This window comes from Bombyx mandarina, chromosome 10 (assembly GCF_030267445.1).
Source record: "Bombyx mandarina strain Sakado chromosome 10, ASM3026744v2".
Taxonomy (NCBI): Eukaryota; Metazoa; Arthropoda; class Insecta; order Lepidoptera; family Bombycidae; genus Bombyx; species Bombyx mandarina.
In genome coordinates this window covers 14,035,138-14,057,995 of record NC_143217.1, presented here as the reverse complement: position 1 = coordinate 14,057,995, position 22,858 = coordinate 14,035,138, and the positions used below count along the sequence as shown (strand labels likewise).

The window sequence follows — 22,858 nt, the reverse complement described above, 5'->3', positions numbered from 1 at the left end:
CAACATTATCCATACGAAGTAAATTCCCAGTGGGAATCTGTGTCTTTGTTGATTGTATTTCGCCCATCGTATCTGGGCATAATTATTCTGGACTTAGTTGGTGTACAATAAAACACTAGAAAATCTTAGCTTGGGGCCGATGAAAGCTTGTTTGAAGAAAATTTGGTTTGGGTTTTTATTGGCCTTCAGTTTCGATTAGTCATTGAAAACTAAACATATAAGTTAAATATAAATTATGTTACTCTTATTCTATTTATAAGAAGGAGCATGAGTCTTCCATAATTATATCTACACAGTTTTAACAAACGAGTAGATTCCAGTTATGAAAACGTAAGAAAAGGAAACACCAAGAAAACTTTCGAAATCTCTATTGAAGGAAATTGATGAGCTGCAAACCATTTGGTATAGATTGCAATAAGCTGAGACTTTCAGAGTGTGACAGGGGTATGCTTTAGGCAGAAAAAGAAAATCAATCTTCGGAGAGCGTATTATTTTTCTTGAGCAGGTAAATATGTAGGAAGTATGAAGAGAAGTATTCCAGTTTATTGTGGTATAGAGCACATACTCTACAACTCTAGAAAAGTCAAAACAGATCCATCCGAGTGGCAGTGATGGGTGTTTTGATATAGTACCACTGCTTTTTGCGTGTAATAATAATAACTATCCTAACCCATGAATCAGCTCGCTGAGTTTCTTGACGGATCTTAGTAGATCTCCGGTAGTAGATTCATTCGCGAAGCAGCTGCTCTTGAGTTATGTCTCCTTCGGAGGCACTCGAGTAGCTGTTAGCAAATCACACCCCTCCTGGCTGAGCCTTTGCTCGCCCACCTGTCCTGGTGAAACTTGGAAGGCCTCCGGGCCACCAGTAATCATTCAATCAAAAATAATAAAAAAAAAACACGTGTGGCACTCGGGAACTGCCGCTGTAAAGCTATTGCATAGCATTTTTTATCAACTTATGCAATTATAATTAGACAATGATAATTTAATATTAAAATAATAATAAAACAACACCACGCTATATTAAACATGAATAAAAGCAAAACCTTAACTGTCCCCTTCAAACTCATAAGCTAGACCGCGCGAGAGAGAGATGGGCAGATTTGCATGATGCGCATACAGTGTGACGTCACGCCACGCGCTTATTAACAAACACTACACAAGCGCAACGTGTATTGAACGCGAGCTACATGGTAGGCGGAGTGAGGGGTGTAAGATTTTTTTCGTTACGGAATTTCATGATTCGGTCGCCGCGCTCAAGGCCCGCAATAAAAGCTATGCAATAGCTTAATAGCTACCATTAACAATTCCTCTGGAACGTTCGATAAACGACTTCAGCAACTTCCTTTAAGCCTTAACAATTACAGTTGAAAATACTTTCGTACGCAAATCACTGAACACAAATCATTCGTCACGTGTTCCGAACTCGTCCTTATTCTGTAACTCGAAACATCGATTCCAAATCGTTTCGGAATCGATTAGACGTCTGATCACGTAATTCGGCACGCGTCGAACCACGAGCCCCGGGCATTAACTCGCCAAATATGCAGTCAGTGATTGTGTACCTTCAAGCGCATTTGGTTAAGGGAAAAAACACGTTTTGATCTCTTCGAATCTGGATGTGTGCAGTCCAAAAATCTATCCACAGAAATGGAAATGCAGTAATTCTCAACAATTACTTCACGAAATTTCATTCCATAGTTGTCGTAAAAGGCTACTAAGGATTATCGTACCAGTACATTGCAATCACGAATCTGCGATTACTGATGGTATAGTTTACGTTGATTAATGGCTATTTTAAATGTGTGTAAAGAAACTATATTTCTTTATAGTACATTTGTAACGCTCTATAGCTCCTGTGTAATTATATGGATGGCGCTGTCGATAATGGTGACATGCATTGATATTAAAGGGTTGACATCTGCCATGTTCGGGCATATTGTTATAAATTAAATTAGATAATTATAATAGGAATTGAGGGTGGTGGACTTTAAATGTCGTTTCCTTGTTTTCAGGTGAGATACCTATAATGTGAATGTACTGTTTTTTTACTGTTGTGTACGTTATTAAGTTGTAATTGTAAGTTATTAAAATAACAAAACCTTTGATTCAGAGCAATGCCCTGTTTATTCCAACTTACAATTCGTATTTATAATTCCTACTAAATTTAATAGAAAAAAGTCTTATATGTGGAATAACCTACATATATGCAATGTAATTGAGACTTCGACCTCATATCCTAAGGTGGATAGCGACATTCAAGATGTGGCCAATATATAAAAGTGAGGGTCATTAACCACTGAGTAACGCGGCCATCAAAATGATATAAAATGTACCTAGTTAATAATAAATATTTCCGTATTTCTATAACATTGATATTATATCGATCAGACGCCGAGTCACGTAGCTACGAGCGCGTGCCGCCCTGCACGAATGTCAGAATTTGCATATCGAATGCATTGACATGTAAATTCACAAAGAGTAGCGTCTCGAACGCAATAACCTGCTTTAATATGTGCGTTATTATTTTTCAAAATGAAACCTCGTTTTGGGTTTATTGTGCATCTACTTATTAGAGAGAGAGAGAGAGAGAGAGGGAGAGAGAAGATTTGCAAGCTTATGGAAGCAGTGTTCGTACCAAAGCTTCTGTTCTGTGCAATAAAGCTTACTATAAATTCAATAATTATCTAGAAGATTTCACAAAGTGGGAATGAGTTGCACGCTCCGGGCATTTCAATATTGCAATAATTGTTACGTTATAATACTCATTGTAAAAATGAATATTAAAAAAAAAAAATCTATTATTTAAAAAAAAATACATGCCCGCTGAGTTTCTTGCCAGATCTTCTCAGGACGGAGGCTAGTTATTGTGAATTAGCGGTAGTTCTTTTTGACGTTCAACAAGTATGTATTTTCATTTATGTTGAATAATTTTTTTTTGATTTGATTTGATTTGAAAGACTAATTACGCTGTACTGCTTGGTTTTTAGCCTTAAACCAAAGGTTTGAAAGGTCTGGGTCCAAAGGGATTTTTGTTTCTTTCCTGTACCATATTATTATATTCAAAGTGGTTGGTAGAGACTGGATGAGAAAGGCAAGAGACCGAAGACAATAGGGTGCATTCGAAGAAACCTACACTCAGCCTTGGGTGGACACAAGTTGAAGAAGGGATTATTATATTTCATGGAAAGTGTTTCTAACATCGCCCTATTGGCCACTATAACAAAACTCATCCCTACTACCTGAAAATCAGCTCATTAATGAATTCTCGTAATCATTTAGTTGAAATCCTCTTCTGTCTGTTTTTTGAGCGCTGCGATACGTTCTTTTCCAAATGAGGCTTGCAAAAAATCCTTTACCGTAAAAGCGCCTTGGCTGTGCTTTTGACATTCCCAATGTTGTTGTGTGATTTTGACTACTCACCCTCAGTTGGATCTGGTCTATCTTCTAAACTATCTTGATAGGTTTCACTTTGTGAGTGATTTTGCAACGGTGATTACTTAAGTATTGACAGAGCTTTACCTGATTCACTTGACTAGTGTATAAAAACACTTCATAGTATACGGCCGCAGCCAATCTCGTGACTTGAACCAGTACACCAAAACTCTAAGGTTCAAATACCTTTAACAAAGGTTCCGACTATTTATCGAATCTGCACGCGTTGCAGGCGACTCCTAACTGCCGAATCACGAGCTGATCAAGTTCATTGAAAGCAAGCAACTGACCAAAACCGCAATTTATAAATCACGATTGAGTACCGTATACAGTTAATATGTTCAAGCTTTACAACCACTGAAACTCGGTAACAAATGATCTTTCTACTAATAACTACATCAAAGAATATCCAACAACAAAATGATTAAAACAAATTTACTTTACCGAACACACATCCGGTTGATATAAGTTTACTATGCCGGTAACTATGCCGATTCATCACGGCCGCAAACATCAACTGGTTCACGAACAGAAGCCGTTTGATGTGGCGGCAATAAGATTTCCCTTTAAATAATTCGGTTTCTGCAAACTATTTTGGGAATTCGGTTTGAATCTCGTTCTGTGATACAAATTTAACTGTGCAATACACATATGTACGTACCGAGAACTGTACATTTACATTTTTCTTATTGCCCTTGTAGGCAGACGAGCACACGGCCCACCTGATGTTGAGTGGTTACCGTCACCCATGGACTTCAGCAATGTCAGGGGCAGAGCCAAGCCGCTGTCTACCGCTTAATACTCTCCACAAGTTTCGTTTGAAGAAGGACATGTCATAGCGCTCGGGAAACACCGTGGAGGGGAGCTCATTCCATAGCCGGTGGTACGTGGCAAAAAAGACCTCTGGAAACGCACTGTCGATGACCGCAGTGGCTTCAGGTAGTATGGATGAACTCTACTCCGGTGGCGGGCTGTGCGATGGTAAAAACGAGATGTCGGTATCATCTCGAACAATTCCTCACTCCCCATGGAATATACGGTACAAAATGCAGAGGGAACTGAAGTCCCTCCGAAGACCCAGAGGTTCCATGGATAGTGCAGTAAACAATCGTGTGAATACATTTTATTTTTAGCGCCATCTGTTATTAGTAAGATAAAACTGTTTTAGTTCATACAATATTTTAACTAAGTGATACAATTTTAATATAAGTCCGTGTAAATTTAAATCTTATCCGAATTGTATTATTTAGATAAGAGATATGCTTAGTGGAGATAAATTATCGCTATTTAACATACAAGGGTAGTTGGATAAAAATCACAAGTACATTTATGACGTAGCGTATCGCGTGTAGCAAAGTAAAAACCATCTTGTATTTTTTATTAACTTGGAACTTAAATTTTATTAGCTTTCAAGACATTACGGAACTTTTATTTATTTATTGCTTAGATGAGTGGACGAGCTCACAGCTCAGTTGGTGTTAAGTGGTTACTGGAGCCCATAGACATCTGAGACATATGAGAACAACACGTGGTGCGCTGTATCAAACATCATGAGACTTCATAAAAATGTAATTACAGGGATAAATATTTTTTTTTTTTTTTTTTTTTTTATTGCTTAGATGGATGGACGAGCTCACAGCCCACCTGATGTTAAGTGGTTACTGGAGCCCATAGACATCCACAACGTAAATGCGCCATCCACCTTGAGATACAAGTTCTAAGGTCTCAAGTATAGTAACGACGGCTGCCCCACCCTTCAAACCGAAACGCATTACTGCTTCACGGCAGAAATAGGCAGGGTGGTGGTACCCACCCGCGCGGACTCACAAGAGGTCCTACCACCAGTAATGCATGAATCTCAAAATTATTGCACTCCACAACACTACATAGTATAAAACAAAGTCGCTTTCTCTGTCCCTATATCCCTATGTATGCTTAAATCTTTAAAACTACGCAACGGATTTTGATACAGTTTTTTTTAATAGACAGAGTAATTAAAGAGAAAGTTTTATATGTATAATAACATCCATTAAATGGAGAAATCAATAATGAATTACAGTTTCCGAAGCGAAGCGAGGACGGGCCGCTAGTAATTCAATAAGATAGAATTTGAAATTTCGATTCAATTTAACATTTTTGAAGTTAAATATTTAAATTTTGTTTTTAGATTCGAGAAACCGAAATTAACAGGTTTTTCGTCAACGGTCGCGAGACGACTGTAACCCCAAAGCGGATATCCGGTTTTTCTCAGCATCACCGTCGGTGTTAAATGGCAAAGAATATTTATACAAAAACGAATGAATAATGAATAGTAATTCGTTTCTGTATATTTCTGTTATTCTACTGGTGGTAGGACCTCTTGTGAGTCCGCGTGGGTAGGTACCACCAGCCCGCCTATTTTCTGCTGTGAAGCAGTGATGCGTTTCGGTTTGAAGGGTGAGGCAGCCGTTGTAACTATACTGAGACCTTAGAACTTATGTCTCAAGGTGGGTAGCGCATTTGCGTTGTAGATGTCTATGGGCTCCAGTAACCACTTAACACCAGGTGGGATGTGAGCTCGTCCACCCATCTAAGCAAAAAAAAAAAAATTACTCTTTTCATTAATTACTCTTACTCATTAATTTTCGACTATTTTGTTTTGTGCTCGGCTTAACCAATTTATTGGGTGTCCAAAGATTGTAGTTACAGATTTAACTCACCAACTGGGCTTTCTTCATTCCAAAACGAATCGTCTAGTGTGTAATCAGCTTCTGAAACAAAAGAAGTAATATTTATTACTAGCGACCCACTACAATAGTGTAGTTGCTTTTCTTATGGCTCTTGAAGGCAGGCGAGCGTACGGCCCATGTGATGGTGAGTGATTATCGTCGCTCATGGATGTCAGCAATACCAAGGATAAAATCAAGATGCTGCATCTCGATGAGTATTCTCTATAAACTTCGTTTGCAGAAGGACATATCATAGAGCTCGGGAAACACCGAGGAAATCATTGGGATTGGATCATCTCAAACAATTTCTCAGAGCACTCCCCGCGGAGCGCAGAGAGAACCTAACCTAACCTAAAATTAGCTGTGCCGATCCCATCTAGAATGATAAGGTGGAGAAAAAGAAGATATGTACTGTGGTATACATTAGGGTGGTCCTTATTAAGGGTTTGTCTGAAAAAATGTTCACGATGTCCTAAATAGATCCTAAATATATTTACAAAAATCATGTAAGTTATAGCTCTTCATTTTAATTTTATATTTATAGCCATAAGCCAAATAACAATTAATTCTATTACAACAATCAGCAAACAGTCACACATTCATCATAAAACAATCAAAACAATCACTTTATATTTTTTTATAAATATATGTATATATATTTTTATAACCCATAAAGCAATTCACTTTTGTTTCGGTTCGGAAGGTGAGCCACGAGGTAATTACAATAACAATGACTGGACGATGTTACGGAAGAGTAGGATGGGGATAGGGGTTCGCAAAAATACGTCACTTTCACGAAATACGAATAATATCGCTTCTTTCGTTTTATTAAAATTAATTGTAATTATTGTGTTGCTTTAGTAATTAGCATTATGCTTCGCGTGGGCGTAACGCTGTCTATTAATAAAATATTTCAATTCAGAGAATAAACAGGTTTCGCGTTTTAACAATTTTCTATATTCATTCTGATATTAACACCTCAGTAAATAGACACAGCCCACTGAGTTTCTCGCCAGATTTTCTCAGTGGGTCGCGTTTCCGAACCGGTGGTAGATTCTGCGAAGCACTGCTCTTTTTAGGGCCAGTGTTAGCAACACACCCGGTTAGCGCCCCGTGAGCTATACGCCATGAGAAGCTGAAATAGCCTCTCAAGGCTATCAGCATAGGTGGGAAAAAAAAAGTACTGAAAGGAAATTCAATTCTCGTTTGACGAAAACCATTTCTATATTTAGTGCTGTAACGTTTGACTGACTCTGGTGGTGCTGTAGTTAGCGGCTCTACTGTTCCGCCGAGAGGCGTAGGTTCGATTCCCGCATCGGGCAAACATTCGTGTGATGAACAGGTTTGTTTGCTTTATGTATAAGGTGTGTATGTCAGTCTCTGGTACCTATAACACAGGGAATTCTAATTTAGAGACCTTTAACCGTGCGTAGTTTTTTCCCAGTTATTTATTAGTATTATTATTAATAAAATAACTAAAACGGTACTACTTTGAATTTATTTCAACTGTCTCATGGCGGTACAAGATGGGCTTACAATGCGCCCAGTAAATTTACGACATTGATTTCAATAACAGTTGTTATTGATCATGGAAGTCGATCGTGAATGCATTTAAAGTTCGAATTCCTTATGTAAATTAGTATCGGTTTGTATTAGGATCCCACGCATATTTCTAGTAAGCTAGTGGTTAATAGTAGTAGTTCAGTTGGGAACGTGATTAATCTAATGAACACTCATTTTCCCGTCTATTTCTAGGATAATTTTATAATAGGCCCTAGGTGAAAGGTATAGCTATGTACTTGTAAGTTTGTTATATATTACAAAAAAAAAAACGAAAAGATAATAATGTTTTAGCCATTAAATAACGTTAGAGAAGAAGCCAAGTATCTCTCATTACATTAGTAGTAATGACCTTATATTTTTTAAGATTATAATCTTATATAACACCTTACGACCCTAAAAGTGGAGGCTCTTAAAACAATATGATACAGAAAATACGGCCGTTAACTTTTACGATCATAAGTGGAGCTCCGTGAAAAATAATGGCCCGTTTAAAATCGTTATCTAACTTTTATTTTGGTGTTTATATCGGATGAAACTGGTCTCGGGAACGTCTTAGTTTTCAGTAAAAACATTAAAGAATTTGCGTCCCAATCTTTTAGTACAGTATATGTTTTTATTCTGTTGGTATATCTTTTGGTATGCATACTGTTTACGCTATCTGCAATGGATACATAACATTAATATTTTTGAACGTAATTACGAGCGCATCAATATAGTCCCGCCCCTTTCCGCTCTTAAATCAATGTCATTATAAAGTCGAGTTTGAATCGTGCGCATCAAAATTGTGCGATCGCGAAAAATAGTAGTGAATATTGAGTGCAGCTAATCAATTACTTAAAAAACTGAAAGTGTTCATCAACATACCAAGTATCATATCGATTGCGCTCTAAATATAAAAACTAAAGAACCAAGCCCAAACACATACCGAATAATTGTCTTTGTATTTGATTCTTGTTGATTCTTGCACAAAGCACCAAATCACGTTCAGTTCTAAACACTTACCATGAAATGGCCATGTTCAGATCGCAATGATTTTTAGCTCTAGTCTCAAGTACAACTGCGCTAAATAAAAACTGGGAAATGGTCTACAACTACAACATAGATGCTCCAAACGAGTAAGCTCCATGGGAAAATATTTTCTTTGAATTAGAAAATACTGAAAGCACTAGCTCTGTTTTGAAGCAATGACCCCGAAAGCTCTAAAGTATTCGAAATGCCTTAAAAAATAAAAGAAAAATAATAAATGTTAGATTAAATAAGAAAAGTAGTTTTACTGGTGGTAGGACCTCTTTGAGTCTGCACAGGTAGGTACCACCACCCTGCCTATTTCTGTCGTGAAGCAGTAATGCGTTTCGGTTTGAAGGGCGGGGCAGCCGTTGTAACTATACTTGAGACTTTAGAACTTATATCTCACGGTGGGTGGCGCATTTACGTTTTAGCTGTCTATGGGCTCTAGTAACTAATTAACACCAAGAGCTCGTCCACACATCTAAATCTAATAAAAAAAAATAAAAAACAAAATTGACACTTAAGAGGTTATTGAAAGGTATTAAACCTCTATTCCTATCCGGATTTGCTGATTTCAGCTTTTCCAAAGAGACTGCGAACGACACTACAGTATAGATCTAATCTGAATTCCCGATAATCCTGTCACTTGTCATAAGGGCACGAAACAAAAAAAACGAATAGGTCTGAACTATAAAATGCAGAGTTAAATGAACGAATTAATAAAAATAAATATTAATAGCTCACGAACGAACGAATCGGATTGACGTCGAAGTCGAAAGCAATTTATATTCAGTAGCAAAAAGATACGCTGATTGAGCTATCGTTCGTTAAATGAGTTGGATTACTGAACTCAAATGAGTTAGTCTGGACTTTTCGGTTCATGAGAGATATTAAGTTAACGTTTCGGCTAGCATTTTTTTTTATATATCGCTCAATAAAATCGAACATTATGATTATTGTCCATTCAGTATTGCTCGATGCAATGCTCTTACGATATTAATAATGAATGGCGTTGCGGGAGTCAAGACAATATCATATTTTGTAAGGGCAAAGTCTTATTAATAATTGCGAACGAGCTCACAGATCAAAGTATCTTCAGTGGTTATTGGAGTCCATGGACATTTCGACATATAGGCCATTTCCCACCATTGGAGTGACAGGTCATCAAATTCCATACGAATGATATTCGGTGAAAGAGATTAAAAAAATCATTGGCTGAGCAGATTCTTGAGGATCAAAGTGTTGGGCGGTTTGCCCATCAAGTCCATTAAGAATAAACATACCTGAGAATGCCGTAGCTTACCACGAAATAAGAATTCACGATTGCTTTGATTACAAGTACCACTTTAAACCAGAAACCATGATGCTCTGAGGAATTGTTCAAGATGATACCGTCATCTCGTTTTTACCATCGCACCGCCCGCCAACGGAGTAGAGTGCATCCATACTACCTGGAGCCACTGCGGTCATCCACAGTGCGTTTGCAGAGGTTTTTTTGCCACGTACCATCCGGCTATGGAATGAGCTCCCCTCCACAGTGTTTCCCGAGCGTTATGACATGTCCTTCTTCAAACGAGGCTTGTGGCGAGTATTAAGCGGTAGGCAGCGGCTTGGCTATGCCCCTGGCATTTCTGAAGTCCATGGGCGACGGTAACCACTCACCATCAGGTGGGCCGTATGCTCATCTGTCTACTAGGGCAATTAAAAAAAAATTAAAAAAATTGTTCGCGACAAACACAAAAAAAAATGAAGGGCTCATCACGTTATTTACTAGCAGCAACGCGAATCAAATTGACTCATATTTAAATAGAAAAAAGATTCCATACCGTTTTTTCGATTCAACAACATTGATTGAAAAGTCGTACAACCTAAAAATAGCGTGATGGAATTGCCAGTGTTTTGACAATCAGTTAACAAGCGCACTATTCGCAGGTCCGAGGACATGTCGGACCGGAAGAGGCCGCCATTACAGTTGGACACCGGAAGTGATTTAGTAGCGATGTTGGCACTCGTGGAACTTTACTATTGTCCAACTTTGAACTGACCGATAGTGATTTTGTCATGTTTGTAATTTGAATAGGATAATTACTGATGGTAGATATTAAATTTTAGGGTCTTCCATTTAGCCGATATGTGAAGGTAGATACAATACTCGTAGGGCGTTTTGTGAGCCCGCATGAGGTACCACCATCCCTTTTGTTTCCTTCATGAAGTATTTCGGTTTTAAGTGTGACACGGCCGTTGTGCTGTAATACTGAGACTTCGAACTCAAGGTGGGTGGTGGCATTTATGTTGTTGATCTCTATTGCTTCCAGTAGCTATTAAAGCCAAATGAAATCGTCCACCCATGTAAACCAAAGAAGTATACATAGCTATAATTGAGAAAAACAGAAATAAGAGAGTGATTTTAGTTTTAAGAAGGTGATTTTACTGATTAGATTATTTGTGCTGCAATAATCCTTTCGATTCACGATGATAGTTGTAATTACGTCAAAATTTCTTGATTTTAAAATCCGGCCTCAAAATCGACTGAACCGTTCAAAATAAGGTAAGGCCCAGAAATGATATGCATTTATCTTGAGCAGCTAATATATCTTAATAGGAGAAAGGCAATATAGCTTTTTTATGATTATATAACTATAGCCCAAGAAAACTTAATGATCTAATGACACCATAAGATTGGTCATAGTTCCAACTATGTGGTTTTTAGGATTCGTCTATTTACTGGGGAGTTCGGTTAATAAAACTATGACCGTGTGAAGATAATTTAAAACGAACTCATTTTTCATTCATTATTTGGAAAAATCATCCCTCCGACAACCCCGGCCGATGTCGCAACACTCTCGCGAGCCACTTTCGTAAAAAATTTCGCTTTTCCCCCAAGTGTTTCTAATTAAAATTAATTGCTTTCGTAAAAGTTAATTGTAGCGAAGGATGAACGCCCGAACGTTAATTGTGTTATAAATGACGACGAAGCTGTTTGTTAGTTTCGACGGAATAAGTTTTACGGGTGTAAGCATGCTTGAAATTATTTGTCAGTGATTTTGGCTACGACATACCCATGAACTGACTAATCTCTATATATAAAAATGAATTGCTGTTCGTTAGTCTCGCTAAAACTCGAGAATGACTGGGCTAATTTTGGTCTTGAATTATTCGTGGAAGTCCAGGGAAGGTTTAAAAGGTGAGAAAATATAAGAAAGCTCGGAATTATATAAAAACAAACAGTTTTGTTTTTCCTTTGATGTGTCCCCTTGATGTGTCTTTTATTTATCGATTGAGGCACTACGAAGTCTGCCGGGTCAGCTAGTACTGAACTAAATAAATTCAACCAAAATCTGAACTTTTAGAATATTGGAATGGCTCTTTACTTGTACTTTACTTTACTTGTTTTTTAATTGTACAAGTATTTTTTTTATTGCCCTTGTAGGCAGGCGAGCATACGGCTCACCTGATGGTGAGTGGTTACCGTCGCCCATGAACTTCAGCAATGCCTGGGACAGAGCCAAGCTGCTGCCTACCGCTAAATCTTATATTGAAATCTTATAATGTAAATCGTATAATAAAATCTTGAAAATAAAACGTATTTTGCCATTATCAATTGCCAACAAAGAAATAAGCTTGAAGAATAAGCGTTCATTTACAGTATAGTTGCGATAAGAGCAAAATGCAACGATTAAAAAAAGCATCCAACTCTTAAAGTAGATTTTCATTATTATAATAGAAATAGTCGAACAATAAAAAGTTTACCGGGATCACTTAAGGTTATCAAGTGACTGCAATCTAGTATTAGGCTTAGTGAAACAACATGTCCAAAATATCCTTAAAAAGCTATGGAGTCTACTTCCAGTGGTAACAGCCAAAAATAGAATAGAAAGAGGGTAGATAGATTTATCTGCTCTTAACATCGTATTGACTTTTTGAGGAGTGAAGTTGTGTGATTTGTTTTATTTTGTCTATTTAGTATTTCTTCGGGTTTAAATGTATAATAATGGTGGTTTATTAACTGTTTAATATCTGTGAAAGTGCACAAATGTGGGAAAATGAAACAAAGCCGCTGGACGTAGCTTCTCGGGATCCTCCAAAAAGTCCACTGAAATTTTTTTAGTAAATGACCACCATTTTACTGAGATTATATTTCATCCCATTTAATTTCATCCCAGTTGATTAATATCTCAAATTAATCATCTTCATTTCATTTCACTCCATTTTATCATTTTTCATAAAAATATGAATATAAATTAAAATAAGACATGACTTAAAGGTCTTAGTTACCAGGTCATAAAATCCCTTAAAAAAAATAACATCGTATTCGCAGAGTTTAGAGACCCACTACAACTGAAAATCATGGTGAGAACCAGTTAAATAATAAAGTCTACACTTGCATTAAAAACGTGGCTTGAAGCTAACTTAGAAGTAACAAAATATTTGAAAGTCAATAACAATGTCAATAACAACTACGATACTGAAAGACACTTTGAAAGCCACTCATTTGTCACCTAAATTAAGTAAACCAAAATAACAATTAAGGGCCACGAATTATATTCCATTAAACAGATTTAAAGTTGCGCACTTTTCAAAATCCAATTAGCTCCTTACTGGAATGAAATATGTATAACAAATCACAGACCTTCCATTTTCAGGTATATGAGGTCGGCTAACAGTTATTTAAGCTGATGAATAACGAAATCTACGGATATTGCATGAATATTAATACCCATTGCCTCCGATACGGGGAGTTCATGATCCAGATGTATGAATTATTCTTTTTTTTTTTCTTTCCCTCACTCATGCGCGCTGATTATTTTTCTAAGTATTTTTTGCTTCAAGATTAAGTTTTAGTGTAATTTCACTTGGACATAGTTACGTCGCAGTCGCCATGTCCTACGACAGGTGACATAGGATATTAGAATCATTTTTGATTCGTGTCCTATTTTATTAATTCATTGCTTTTAGTTGCCATTTCTGAGAGATGTAGTGATGTAGTCCTTTTTTAATTTCCCATCAATATAAACACTTCTATCAAAACCATTGTCCTTTCAATAAAAAAGGAAGGATAGGCTTCGGCCAAAGACTCTTCCAGAAGCCTCAGTAACCACTGTTAAAAGATTGCATCTACTTTGATAAACGACACGCAAAAGCAAAGAACAAGTACTACCAATTATAAATTTTATTACAATAAAGACCAGTCAGACTCAGCACAGTTTTGCTGGCCAATCTTCAAATAGGTCCGATCGCTACCGGAATCACCTACTAGTTCAATTTGAAAATTTCTGGAAGATTTCATCAAAATCAGTCCAGGCGTTTCGAAATATATACAGACATGCTTACTTTGGTAGGACCTCTTGTGAGTCCGCTCGGGTAGGTACCACAACCCTGCCTATTTCAGTCGTGAAGTAGTAATGCATTTCGATTAGAAGGGTGAGACAACCGTTATAACTATACTGAGACCTTAGAACTTATATCTCAAGGTGGGTAGCAGCATTAGCGTTGTAGATGTCTATGAGCTCCTGTAACCACTTAACACCAGGTAGGCTGTGAGCTCGTCCACCTATCTATGCAATAAATAAAAATGCAACATACGCGCAGCGACATAGACAAATTGCTATCAGGTTTCAAACAGCCATCTTTAAAAAAATCGCCACTTGGTAAGTAATTACCACAAGTAATTGCCTCTAACAATGAATAAAATAAGAAAGTGTCTTTTTGATTCAAGATCCTCGTGCGTCTTCCAATTTGCCGTTCGCCTGACAGCGCACTCCGTTCGGAAATGAAGTTATGATGTCCAATATTGATACAATTGTGCCAACAAAAATCGACCCGACGCAAGTACAGGAAGACTGGTAATTCGATTTAACGAAGATGCTTCTTTGACCGGCTATTCTGGTAGCGTAAAAAAAAAACGAAATCTAATAATGAAAAGATTTCTTATTAAATTTTGTTATTATTACCGGGGATTTATTTCATTGGATCGTGGATTTCGCGGTTCGTTACGTGTTTCGCGATGTTCAATATGACAGTGTAAGGGTATGTTATGTGGGGAAATAAATAAATAAAATGCTATTTCAAAACGTATACCAATGAGCCATACACACCCATTTAAATTGTACAATATTTCATTAGTATTACGCTCTGTAAAGCACTGCTCTTGCTAGGGCTTGTGCTAACAACGTCCTAAGGTTAGAACCCCGTGACCTCATCTACTCGCCCGGTTACGCTGCTAGATTACTAGCTTAGGTAAGAAAAAAATATGTAATCGCTAAAGGAAGCGGTTTCGTCAACTCCAGATGTATGAAATAAGGGGTGTTACACCTTCTTCCCTCTCACTAAGTGTGTTAAGCACATCAAAATATATTCTTGCATAATTCACTTTCACTCGCGTGGTCACCTCAGCTGTACTTACGCCTTATATCCATATATCTATACAATTATTGACAAATTGCTTGGTTTTACTTCACCCATAGGAGTACATGGGTACTGGATACTTATATTTAACTTTCCTTCTACATCTTATTTTGTGTTTATTCTATTATAATATGATATTCTATCTATATTTCTTATATTCTACTGCTATTCTATCTTGTTCTTTCTACGTCATATTTTATTTTCTCATAATAATCTCACTTTCTCAGTCGTATGCACTTTTTACAGTCTGATTTTCGGATTTTCTATATTTAAATAAGTTAAGAAGTTTTCTATGTCCTCGATGCTTCCTGAGTGCTATGACATATATTTTTTCAAACAAGGTATTTGGAGAGTACTTAGGGGTAAGCAGCGAATTGGCTGAACCCCTGACAATGTCTACGTCCACGATTATCACACACCATCAATTAGTGGCCCATTTGAACCTACAATGGCAATAACAAAAATCCTCCTCCGGATCCTAACTTATCACATCATAACAATCTCATTTCAGATACACACAATTTTCCTTTCCCGGAACTATTTCATTATCTAACATAACATTGGATCAAGGTTGACAGGAAATAAAGAAAAAAAAATTCAAACGATTCAAACATTGTGCTTGTTATCTTGGATTTTAGGGGTGCCTATTGTATTAATATTTAAACAGAAAATACACACCTCATTTATTAATTTTTTTGTGTATCCACATAGGAACAGCTATTCAACTCAACAAGAATTACGCAATCACATGCTAAAATAAGCATCAAAAGATAAACATTTGTCACGGAGCCGACATTTGCATTAAAAGCGCGCGTCACGAAGTAGGGTGACACTAAATTACGAGCGGCGTTAGATTCTGTAATTGGAATTAAACGTGAGCGCTCATTAGTATGCAGGTTTCATATTAAATACGAGGTTCGTGAGTCATGTTGCAATCACGTCATGTTGCATCACGTTTCCGGAATGATTCTATTGGTACAAAACAATTTTTTTTTTTTTGAAAGGCTTCTGTTAGCATTACTTTTGCTAAAAAATGCGTCTTCTTATTGTTGTAATAAGTAGGTGTAGGTAAGCTCAAGCTCAGCCTAAAACGTGATTTCCGTAATTGACAATAAGATATGTGTTCAAGGTTCAGTTGTATTGTAAAATCACCAAACATAATAATAATAGGGGAATATTACGCAAATTAGCGCTATGACATATTCTTCTTCAAACGAGGCCTGTGGAGAGTACTTAATGGTAGGCAGCGGCTTGGTTCTGTCCCTGGTATTGCTGAAGTCCTTGGCCGACGGTAACCACTCACCATCAGGTGGGCCATATTTTTGACTGCCTATAAGGACAATAAAAATATCTAAAATATCTATCTATAGTAACAAATTAATTAATCGCATTAATTTCAAAAGTTGTACATTGACATTTTCGTATCAACTAGCTTAGAGCTCACGCTCTTCCTGATGTTAACTACTTAAAGAAGTCCATAGGCCACAGTATGAATGACGCCATTCACCTCGAAATACGAGGTCGAAATTTCGATTGGTTTTACTAACGACTGTCCCAGCCCTCCAATCAGAACGCGTTATCTGCATTGCAACAGAAATAGGTAGGGTGGTACCACCTACACGTATGGGCCTGCAATTCTCTGTGCTATCCGCTGTAAGCGCTATTAGCCATCGTAGCCATCAAGAGTCGTAAATATGATTCTAAAATGATAGGTTTTTTTTTCATTTTCTAACGGTCTTCGCATATAATTGAAAAGGACTCACTCAATTCCGTGCCTATGTTTTTTTTTTACAAATCAATCTTTGTTATATCCGTGCCTATAGTTTTGTGTAAACACAGCACTGTCAACTTATCTAATCATTTATGCCTTAGACTTTATTTTAAAACAAAGTTCAACGACCCCAAAATCTCTTTCACAACAACCATCAAGTACCTATCTACTTCTAAAACGATCCAATGACATTTTCCCCGGAATCGGCTGCAGCTCACCTTTAAAACCGCACACCCTTGAGATCTCTACGAACAAGATATTGCTCGGTATTGTGAAGATTCAACAAAGCAGTTACAATGCTAACAAGGCTCCGCTCGGCTGATGTACAACCCTCCATAAAGCTTCAACGCCAACCGAACTGTGTTGCGAACTTTTAATGAAACACCGCATTTGGTCCGGTGTACCCTGACAGAATCCAATTTAGGAATTGCTTACGGAGGTCGAATCATCCCCTCTATTTCAATAACGTCCGATAAAGCCACAGTCGAGATGATCGGCCAATCAAAATTGTGTTTTATCTTAACGAGAATACGACTCGGTAACATTTGATTCATGTAGGCTTTTATGACTGCACAAAGTAAGGAAATTACGTGTGATTTATACTAAATTTATTATTATCGGAAGCGGTTGGCATATTTGCTGTGTGCTTTTGATTTCAAAGGCTATAACGCAACAAGTATAGTGTGAAACTGTAAAGAATGTGGTGATACATATTATTAATTGATTAGGTTGTCCGTCTAATCAGCCTAATCCTCTCAAATATACCATACGTTCTGTTTTAAACTTCCGCGGCTACCTACGTTATAAAAACCATTATTGAACTTGTTCTTACCACAATATTTACACTTAGTGAGTTCCCGATATTCCGACGTGTTGCGAGCGTCATGACCAGGGCTTGTGAGGCTAATTAATGAGAATCCATGAAATTATAGTTTTTTTAATGTACTATATGCTTCTCTTGTTTGTTCCCTTTTTAACCAAGTTTGAAGGTGACCTTGGGTAGACAGAGTCTTGCTTCTTACCGTCATATTCAGCTAGAGTTATTTGGCTAAGGACTGTGGCAATTTTCACACCACAGACATAGAAATATGGATGCAGTACAAAGTCGAAATCTAAAAAAAAATACAACAGAAAAAAGGCGCTTTATCGCGCTATACGACCAAAAAAGCGTTCCAATATTGACACATCGTTGCTCATAGGACGATAACATAAAAAACGTCGGGGTCGTTCCGGAATTTCATCACGGCGTGTAACACGATATGCCTTTTGTCGTTTCATATCCGATTCCCGGGCTGGCCCTCTCGACCTGCTGACATAATTACGAAGTTAAACCGACTTCCTCGGCGCGAAATTGCTGTAGGCCCCCAGCATTTCGGGGTTAAAGCTTTCGCGGAGTATTTAAGTTTTGAACTGTTTATTTTGTAACGGTGATGGATTTCCGGCTGTGAATGCCAAATATTTGCGTTTCGAAGGAGCGCGAAACACGAGTTCGTGTTTTCGGTGATGTTTTCATTTACTTCGGGACGGACAGTCGTCGAGCCGGATCGTTCTTCACGGACACCGACGTTACGAGGTCACTGAACTTGAACACGCATAGAAAACAACAATGGATTTAATTTTCATTTACGGATATGTATATATGTATTTTTAACAAAATGTGTTTTAAAGGTTTTGAATTGAAAACGATGACACGAAAAAGCTACGCTAAATAGAGACGGATATATGCATCAGTATTATTTAGCTTACGTGGGAATGAGTTATAATACTTCTTGAAGCTTTCACTTCTGCTGAGTATGTAAGACACACGTGGGTTGTTTGTGAAAATTCCATCTACATTGATTTATCCTCATGCTGGAAAATTTCCTTTGGGAAAACAGCAAAATACAGAATGTAGATACCAAACATTTTTCAGAAATATAACTCGGATCAAGTTCACCATTCATTCGACAAAAAAAAGCAACCAATTATGGTAGCCAGAACTAATTATTCTATTGAAATTAATCGAGTAATGATATTATCAAGATTATTTAAATTATGAACATATACAGAGTGCCAATATCACAAACGACAAACTCACATGCGCAGTCTCTGTTGGCGCAGACTTAACCCATAGACACAGCCTACTGAGTTTCTCGCCGGATCTTCTCAGTGGGTCGGGTTACTGGTCCGGCGGTAGATTCTGCGAAGCACTACTCTTGCTAGGGCTAATGTTAGCAACGCCTCCAGGTATGAGCCCCGAGAGCTCCCGTACACGTAAGGGCTACGCTGACATAGCCTCTCAAGGCTATCAGCTTAGGCAGGTAAGTTAAATACCAACGCCCAACAAGTGTGTACGGCTCCCGATTGCTTCGTACAAATTTATCCAATCGGAAATACTTCATGGCTTTACAGAATAAAACAGACAATGATCATCTACTATAAATTTATTGAAAAAAAGCGACCTTCATTCGTGACTCGCCGAATTTAATCAATACGTTTATGTCGTTTCGTTCAAAAAGACAATCGTGTCATCTATGTTTCTTAAAAACGTATTTGCTTAAAAGCATTTTAATGTTAATTATTCACGTCTTACATTTGGTATTTCTTGATTTCGACTCAGCTAAGCAGAGTTTGGATACAAGCATGATGATAATTCTAACCGACGTGGTTCTTTGCGGCTGACTGCATGCGTAATTACTGGTGGTAGGACCTGTTGTGAGTGCGCACGGGTAGGTACCACCACCCTGCCTATTTCTGCCGTGAAGTAGTAATGCGCTTCGGTTTTGAAGGGTGGGGCAGCCGTTGTAACTATACTTGAGACCTTAGAACTTATATCTCAAGGTGGGTGGCGCGTTTACGTTGTAGATGTCTATGGGCTCCAGTAACCGCTTAACACCAGGTGGGCTGTGAGCTCGTACACCCACCTAAGCAAAAAAAAAAATATTTTGGCTTAATGTTTCAAGATGGATAACAGCCTACACTTTAGTATGCGTAAAGAATTCTGCTATATACATTATTAGGTAGTACATGGCACAGGGCGAGGACGTCAGCGCACTTCATATAATAAAAAAGGATGTAAACATCCAATCACAATTAATTAATCCCCGAACGGCCAATAATGAGTATTTTAATATATCAGAGCCGATTTCATCAATTAAAAAGATGAATCATATTTTTCCTCATGCTAAGCGGATTCCTGCAATTATCGGAACAAGTTTGAAAGCTTTTACGTTTAATCTGAAAGCTCCGTGTAATAACGCGATCCAATTAATAAGATTCGCTCAAAATATATTAAAATTGTCTTGAGCGATTGTTTTTTTATTCTGTTCATTGGCTTATTGACTTACCTACACTGTTTTTTTTTGCCAGGAATCAGTCACACGTTGTGATTTGAAATGTTTGACTTCAAGGAAACCGTCATACAACGTAGTAGAACGCAGAATTCGACTTTATGCCAAAACGGATATGGTCACAAACATATGGATGTCTATGGGGTCCCGTAGTGACTTAATACTAAACAGGCCATGAGCTAGTCCTCACATGTAAGTCAATATCAGAAAAGTCGATTTTGCGTTCTGTTATGTACATACCGAAATACTGTAACGCGCTGGGGTTCGGGATAAATCAAAAACTCTACCGAAGTGTAAATTAGAACTGTATTAACGCTTAGAACACTTAAAACACTTTAAAATTCTCAATTCGCTTCTTCCGCTTCGCTTTAGGTGATCCGTTTACTGTTTCGCTTCGAGTAGTTACGATTATTGACTGACTGCGTGCCATCTCTGCAACGCTTTTATAGTCGAGACGAAATCCCTAGAATCGTCGAGAACATTCCTCACAAGTCGAGTACATTCGATGTGTGTTTCCGCTATCTGACAATAGATGGCGTTGTACTTCTCAAACGTCCTTAATGCTACTGAATCCTTCTATATTCGTTCGGCTATTCGGTGATAGAGGGCGTTACTCTTACCGGCGTAACAATACAGACAAACGCAACATGAGCGAGAAGCACCATTACTCATTTTGGCCGCGAAGCTGTCAACAATAAGTGTGTGTATTTGGAAAAGTGCAACGTTGCGCTTGAACAGGAGATCCATGAATTCGAGCAGGCTTCTCTAAATGACCGCATAGAAATAGTGGGCATCGAAAAACTATCAGGTGAAAATCTCAAGGAGGTTATTTCTAAGGTTGGGGACATCATTAATGTAAGTACATCAGAAATCGAGTGGGCCAGGCGAACCACGACCACCCGCCCTCTGAAAACTAGCGCAAAACCGGCACCTATAGTGGTGAAATTCAAGGCCTCAGGAGCTGACTCCCGTGACACCTGGTTGGCGCAGCGCCGTAAAATTATGGAGGTGACGAGTGACAAAATCACAGGTGGATTGGCCACCAACAAAATATACATCAACGAAGCACTCACTAAGGTAACTAGAACCCTGCTGTGGAACACAAAGAAGCAGCTTCATGGCGTATACAAGTACATATGGGTATCTAGTGGTAAAATTCTAGTTAAAAAAAGTGAAGGTGAAAAGTCAATATGCATCCGTAATGAAAGTGAAATCGTGACCTTACTTAACATAAACTGAAGTATTTTTATTTTTATTAACTACCTAATAACTTGTATGTTTGTGTTTAACTATTCTTATAAAATTCAACGATTCATTTCAGTTAGACATAATAATTGATGATGAATCTATTAATTATGTATGTACTGATAGCATAGTTATTTGGATAAGTCAAAGTATCTACAAAAAAGAACTATGTATTATTCACGTAAATATTCGTTCTATAAAAAAACATTTTTCAGAACTTTTAGTAGCGCTTAACGACCGTCTTAATTATATAGATATATTAGTCATAACTGAACCTAACGTCAATTATTCTTTGTTACCATTTTATAGCATTCCTGGATTCGATGTTAATGTACACACTCGTTGTGGGCGTAGAGGTGGAGGAGTGTTGGTTTACTCTCGCGCGGGGTTGTGCGCGCGGCTTAATCCTATCCTTGTGAATGGCGAGCGCGCAGCCGAGTTTGTTTCCATTGTTTGCGACTGGCAAGGTGAGCAATTACACGTCATTTCAATATACCGTCCACCAAGATACAATAATCAGAATAAAATCCAAGAATTTTTAACCTACTTTGAAAAACTTTTACAGTCATTATCTACTAGTGACAAAGTAATAATATGTGGGGATATAAACATAAATTTATTAAAAGATACAGAGAAATACGTAAAATGTTATGAAGATTTATTAGCCGAACATGGTTTTACAAAATGTATTAAAGACGTGACAAGAAGGGAAATTTTAATGGGTAATGTAGTCGAATCATGTTTAGATCATATATTTATTAAATCATCCTCAGCATTAATCGATTCTTCAGTAATAAAACATAAAATATCAGATCATTATTTGGTCGCGGCATCTGTACAATGGAAACAGACCCCGAATGTAGCTCACTCGGGCGAGGTGTGTGAATCACGCGCTGCGCCCGCCACTACCACAGCCCAGTGCCACCGCCATGTGCTTGATAATAGATTGGTCAGAGAAAAATTATTAGAAACTAACTTCAATCATCTCTTAAATATTGATTGCCCATTTAAATTACACGACGAGCTATCAACTTTATTTAGAGACATATATAACCAATGTTATAAAGTAAAAAATATGACTGGAAACAGAGACTATAGAAATGAAAAGTACTGGATAAACAACAGTTTAAAAAATAGGGTTATTGTAAAAGATAGATTATTCAAAATATGGTGTAGCAACCCAAAGAATATGGTAAAAAGACTAACTTATACTAGGTACAGAAATAAATGTCAAAAGGTAATTTTTAAATGTAACGTAGAACATGATAAAAAAACAATTTTAGATTGTAATAATAATATTAAAAAAGTTTGGGATAAAATTAATGAGTTATTGGGTAAAAATAAGCAGTCTTTGGATAATCTAATCTTAAGTAACATAACTAAACAGGACGGCA

At 37.5% G+C, this 22,858-nt stretch overlaps 2 protein-coding genes across 13 annotated transcripts in view; one reads left to right on the top strand and one right to left on the bottom strand.

The window, feature by feature from the left end:
* mmd (disintegrin and metalloproteinase domain-containing protein mind-meld) overlaps positions 1-22,858 on the bottom strand; it is a 937,314-nt gene that overhangs the window by 623,300 nt on the left and 291,156 nt on the right. For all 12 annotated transcript variants that reach the window (XR_016323709.1, XM_089730674.1, XM_089730671.1 and 9 more), the window contains one exon: positions 6,135-6,185. Coding sequence is in view for 11 of the 12 variants with exons in the window: in XM_089730674.1 (XP_089586800.1) it covers positions 6,135-6,185 (51 nt within the window). In the remaining variant the exon portion in view is untranslated. The remainder of the gene's footprint in view (positions 1-6,134; positions 6,186-22,858) is intronic.
* Positions 8,787-21,910, top strand: LOC114242852 (uncharacterized). The gene is made up of 4 exons (XM_089730479.1): positions 8,787-8,821; positions 10,647-10,699; positions 20,905-21,396; positions 21,774-21,910. The coding sequence occupies exons 1-4, from the start codon at positions 8,787-8,789 to the stop codon at positions 21,881-21,883; spliced, it is 690 nt and encodes a 229-aa protein (XP_089586605.1). The 3' UTR covers positions 21,884-21,910.

Excerpts from the sequence above, each read along its gene's own strand:
- LOC114242852 (XM_089730479.1), top strand. The coding sequence starts at position 8,787 with ATGGTCTACAACTACAACATAGATGCTCCAAACGA. Across the intron at positions 10,700-20,904 it reads ATTACAGTTGGACACCGGAA|CTGTCAACAATAAGTGTGTG; the intron begins GTGATTTAGTAG and ends TTGGCCGCGAAG. Across the intron at positions 21,397-21,773 it reads TCTAGTTAAAAAAAGTGAAG|CATTCCTGGATTCGATGTTA; the intron begins GTGAAAAGTCAA and ends ACCATTTTATAG.